The 5,795-nt window shown below is 41.0% G+C and overlaps 1 protein-coding gene across 1 annotated transcript in view; it reads left to right on the forward strand.

The window, feature by feature from the left end:
* syt15 (synaptotagmin XV) overlaps nt 1-5,644 on the forward strand; it is a 15,138-nt gene extending 9,494 nt beyond the window's left edge. Inside the window, exons 5-9 of the mRNA XM_088635923.1 lie at nt 119-411; nt 1,665-1,835; nt 2,383-2,503; nt 3,150-3,332; nt 3,841-5,644. Of these exons, the coding sequence (XP_088492049.1) occupies nt 119-411; nt 1,665-1,835; nt 2,383-2,503; nt 3,150-3,332; nt 3,841-3,989 (917 nt within the window). The 3' untranslated portion in view covers nt 3,990-5,644. The remainder of the gene's footprint in view (nt 1-118; nt 412-1,664; nt 1,836-2,382; nt 2,504-3,149; nt 3,333-3,840) is intronic.
* Nucleotides 5,645-5,795: the final 151 nt, after the last annotated feature.

The raw sequence follows: 5,795 nt of genomic DNA on the forward strand, positions 1-5,795 counted from the left end.
ACTTGTAAGGGATGGATGAAGGCATGAATAAAACTGTGCCAATAAAAATATACAAGAGTAGAAATGTGTAAATTAAAAATAAAAAATAATATTTCTCTCTCACACACGGTGTGGTAAGGATCCTTACCATTGGGCAGTCTGAGGGCAAACCTGTACCACTTCCCAGCTGAGACCTGTGACTGGGAGACCCCTCAGGACAAGGCGACAGGCCTGTGGTTCAGCGTGGAGTATCGGCCAGAGACGGAGCAGCTGCTGGTGTCCCTCCTGAGAGCCACCAACCTACCATCACTGTGCCAGGTCTTCCCCACCCTGGTCAAGGTGCACCTGCTGCCCGCTGAACGGCGCCACGTACAGGCCAAGGCCAAACGCAAGAGCTGCAACCCGCAATTTGGGGACAGCTTTGTCTTCCAGGTACTGTATCTCTGGTCACTCTCAGCCAGGAAAGCACCTCTCACGGTGGGATAGAATATGAAAACAGGAGCATGGTTTGAAGAAGTCTGAGCCCAGGGGAAAGCTGAGATCCTTGTGTTTTACAGGCAGATCACAACTGGTACAGAAAAAAAATAGCCATAATTTCATCCTCCATTTAGTGGAGGGCTAGAGATCACTGAACTAAAGGAAAGCAGTAAGCAGCAAAATGGACTAGGACTATACAGTTGAATCTTAGAATAAGAAAAAATATGGCAAAAGACATTATAGAAACTCACATACTACACTTAACTTAGAAATGGACAGCAGAAGTGTAATGCTAAGCCTTCTATCACCCCCTTGGGGTTTCAGTAAGAAGTGCATTGCCTTGCTGTCAAACCAACATTCAGAGAAGCATTTCATTTGCTTGTAGAAGTGTGTGTCTCCCCCTAGCTGATCATACCGTATATGAGTCTGGAGCACAGTCTGGAGCACAACTTCAGCTTCTCAGCAATGTCTAAAAGAGCCAGTAATAGTTTTCCTATAGGCTGAAGCTTTACACAATCCACTTGATTGAATGCCCATTTCATCAGATCACATGGGGCACCCAGGGCGTTAGTTTCATCGTACAGTATGTCAGCAGTCTGTGACTCAGGTTTCATGGTCCTGTAGGGATCCTGAGAGGCCTCTTGTTTTAGTCAACAATGTCGTTTGAACTAATTGCTGGTTTAATGAGTCAAATTATTATTATTTAAATTATTAAGTTAATGATTAAATATTTTGTTCCACTTCTTAACATGATGCCACTGATTAAAGAAACTGACAAAGCCTGGACCTCTTCAGCAACAGGGTAGAAGAAAAATGATATTAAGTAAGATCTGTGGTGGAAGATCTGTTACATCATGCTACAAGTGAAAAAAGCAACACATTGAGTTTGTTCAAACATTCTCAGTTAGCTGGGGTTTCACTTTCTTAAAAAAGGCAATCCTCTGGATTACCCAAACATGAGTTAGGAAAAATGTCTAAGTTACTCTCGGTTCCCCTCTCTTTGTCCTCAGTACATAAGATAGCAAATACTGTGTGTGTGTCAATAATTAAAATATTCATACTGAATCTTCTTTAAGGCAGTTGATACATTTTAATAATAGCTAATTAATGGTTTACCACTATTTGTGCGACACCAAAGGTGCAAGTTTTATAAGTGAGGCATGTGGTAAATATCTCCTAACGCTCTCCTTGTCTGTCTCTCTGTGGAGGTGTCTAGTAGGTCCCTGCCACAGCACACGCTGTGCTTCTCTCTCTGTGTTGTGGACAAGCAGAAGAAGCACCAGCCTCTTGGCCTGGTTAGATTCCATCTGTACGATCGGGATCTCAGTGAGGCGGCTGGGAGGGTGCTGTGGAGACACCTGGAAAAGGACAGCACTGAGGTACCACTCCAGGGCACACTGCTACAACGTGGCCCTGGTTTTTCCTCTTTGTTGAAATAACAGTTTTCCTTAACTGTAATGTCATTCTCGTCCCACAAATCCTCAGCCTTGATCCAGGGTTGCCCAGGTCCAGTTTATGGTCCTCCGTCTTGATTTTGAATTCATATCTTTATTACTTAATCCTTAATGAAATGTCAGGACTTGAAAGTCCGGCCAATAGAAAAAGTCTATCAACTCTGACTCTAAGCTTTCAGGGGAGAGCTTCTTTTTGCACAATACAAAAAATAATCTCATAAAAGGTTAATGAAATGCTTAACTGAGCTAATTATTTTTAAGTGTCTTGAAACCCATAACATTGAAAGGGATGGATATTCTAAAAAAAGAAGACTGTAAGTAAATTACTAGTTTAACTGAGAGCTGTGTAATTCAAATAAAACCTCAGATGGACCCAAATACTGATTGTAGTTCTTCAAGAGTGCTGAATCCTGATGATTGGACAGGAATTGGGCAGATACAGAGGGCTGTTTATCTCTTTGTCTTTCCACAGTCTTGTTCAGGGCTTGGAGATATCCAGGTATCTCTCAACTACAATCAGTCTCTGCAGCGCCTCACTGTGGTGGTTCTGAGAGCCAGGGCGTTGCAGCTACACTATGTCAGAGGGCCAACAGGTAGGCAGCAGGGACCAGTCACTGACAAAAACATTGCGTGTGGCAGCTCCTTCAACGTGTAAAAGATTACAAATGAGATCTGTTGGGCTGAGATTTCCCTTCATGTTACTGTAGAAACACAAAATCGTCTAATTATCATTCCAACTAAATCTTATCACTGACTGAATGAGCTCGGCATTGCAGGTTCTTTGGCATTGGAAAGATTCTGTAATGAAAAAAAATTGTATAATCAATTCAAACAACCTAGAAAATGATTAAGTACCAGACTAAATCTTACAGTAAGTCCCAGGTTTTGAGCAGAGTGACCCCTTGGATTGTCCTGGTTTTATTCTAACAGTATAACTGAAAAGCAGTTTGTATCAAAATTCTACACTGGATTACATTAGAAGTTTGAGTGTCCAACATATTAGTACTTCATAACTCTTAGATATGTACAGGTGATAATGTACTGTTTTATTAATTGTTCTAATCTGAAGGAGATGACCCTTCACCTGATAACACAATCTCAGTTGATTCTAGCTTCCCATTTCCTGGGGTGCAGCCCCTGAGTTCCTTTTCTTTGTGAATGCTTTGCGATGTGATGAAAGGTGCTATATCAAAGTATTGGCATGTCCACTGAAGTGCAGTGTCCTTGTGCTCTGCACAGGTGTCTTTGTCCAGGTGTCCCTGCAGATCCACACAGAGCTGGTAAAGAGTAAGAGCACAGCTGTTGTCAAGGCAGATCCCAACCCCACCTTCAATGAAACCCTGACCTTCAATTTGCCATCTTCCCAATTGGATGCAGCCTGCTTGAGACTGGAGCTCAGGCAGCTCTTGCCAGACCAGCATCGTGAGTCTCACTGGCACAACCAGTTTGCGCCAACCTGCTTTTCTCCCTTTACTGACCAGGTCCAGCCTCGCTGAGCTTGCGACCTGATTCTAATATATAGTATTTCCTGGTTTGCGCTGAAGGTGGAAATACATTTCTGAGCTCTCACTACTATACACATTTCTAATTTCATATAAATAAGTATATTCTTACGACACATCTTTTGTTAGTCTTAGCACTCAGCAAACATGAAAAGCTGTAAAGAAAATTAAAAGGATTGAGGGTGTGTCTTAGAAAGTGCGGTATTTGAATTGCTTACAGCTCATATTAAGTTTGTCACTCAGCATGTTGTACGTTTTCTGTGGAAAAGGCTGACTTGAAGTCAGTCTCAGTCTTAGTTGAATTTTTAGGGGGTTTTCTGCACAAGGAATATTTAAAAGAAAGTAGTTTTAGCAAGCAGGCTGGCAGCACTATCTACGAATGTATCTAGGAATGCAGTAACTTGAGTGTGTTGTCTTCTTCTCTCCAGAGTCTCTGGGCCTGGTGGTGATTGGTCCTTTCATGTACGCCCGGGGTCAGGAGCAGGAGCACTGGAATGACATGGTCAGCAAACCACAGGAGCTGATCAAACAATGGCATACACTCCACAGCATGGCAGGGACACAGAGCCCCTCTTGATACTGGACACACTGATCACTCCTGACACATGACACATGGCTCACTACTGACACTGAGTACACTTGTCAATATTGACACCACACACTGCTCAGTACTTACACCAAGCACTCTGCTCAACTGGCACTAAGCACACTACTTTACCTGACATTGGGCACACTGCTCAGAGATGGCACTAAGCACACTGCTCAATGCTGGCACTAAGCTCATCGCTTCAGTATGGACACTGCACACTCTGCCACAGCACTGACACTGGCCATGATGCCTCAGTATTGACACTGGACTTGCTGTTCAGTATTAACACCAAGCACACTGCCTCAGTCCTGACACGGGGCACACAAATAGTATTATTTTCACATGTTGACCTTGAGCCTACTGACTGTTAACTATCAATACAAACACAGAAACAATAGGTTCCTAGATTTTATTATTACCAGAAGAAGATTATTCACAATGAGAAAATTATCTATTTCAATCACAAATCAGTGGACAGGACCAGACTCTCAAACAGCAAGAATGCAGACAGGGAATGCTGTAGCTGTAGTTGCTGAGACTGGTGCTCTCTTGTAGCATAAATGTTGTAAATTAATGTAATAATTACATAAAAATGTAAATAAATAACACTGTTAAGTGGATTTCTGATTTAAGAGGTTCTGAGTGCACATTACAACACACCTCATTAACACCACAGTGCTTCTAAATACATCAATTACTAGAGTCTTTGTCTCTGAGAGAACCATAATTTTGCACCAGTTGCTTATGTAGGCAGTGCAGCATGTCAGTGCATTAAGAAATCTAAAATTGTCCACCTTCAAAAGTGCAGAGCTTGTTTTCTATAAATGATGCAATTGGCTTCTTTACCAAGAAATAAGTAAAGCCATTGAAAAAGACCCATTTCAAGCCAGAAAATCAGTCTGCTGCAACAGAAAATACTATAACTATATTTCTCAAGAATGATTTTGTTTTTTACATGCTGAGAATGATGATTGATGGGAAAACAAAGGGCTATGAGACAATGTTCAAGAGCAGAATGAGAGCTAGCATGCAGACGTGTAATGATTTACTTTAGAATGATTTGCATCAGATATCTGCACGCTACCTAAATGAGAACTACCTTTATTTTACTTTCATTTAACGTACAATTGATCACTCCTGAGCTGAGTGAGATAACATCTGATAATGGTGAATGTTAAGTTGCTGGTGTCAACAGAAAGAGTTTTATGTCTTGGACCTTCTCTGGTGACTTATTTTATAGCTATGTCCTCTCCTTTTTGAATACTCAATGGAGAGTTTGCACGTCCAACAGATCCATGGTGACAGAAATAATTACAAAGTGATCAATAGTTTCTGAGGAGAGGAGAACAAAAGTGAGAGAGAAAGAGAAGCTCTCAATTTTTGTCATAGAAAAACAGAGTAATTTCCCTTCCAATGGATTCATCCAATTAGCAATCTAATAATACCAACAGACCCTGTAATACATCCAGTGGAATCTTTCAAGCTGTACAGATGTAAATATTTGTTGTCAATCCTACAATATACCCAGTAACTAGAAGAAAGAATGATAAAAGCGTATGTTTTGTTCATTTAAAAATCATGCAGGTTTCTTTAATAAATGTTAATGACTATATTGTGGTATAGAAGTAAACAGCATTGATAGGTGTCTTTTTATGTTTTGTGGAGCTTTTGGTGTCGATAACCACAATGCTATAGAAACACCATTTTAATTACTCCACAATCTCAGCCAAAGCCTTTTATTTCACTTGCTAATCATAATTTGCATTCGTGCTCTGTGCAAATAAAAGAGACAAA

This window comes from Lepisosteus platostomus, chromosome 6 (genome assembly GCF_059453375.1).
Source record: "Lepisosteus platostomus isolate fLepPlt1 chromosome 6, fLepPlt1.hap1, whole genome shotgun sequence".
NCBI lineage: Eukaryota > Metazoa > Chordata > Actinopteri > Semionotiformes > Lepisosteidae > Lepisosteus > Lepisosteus platostomus.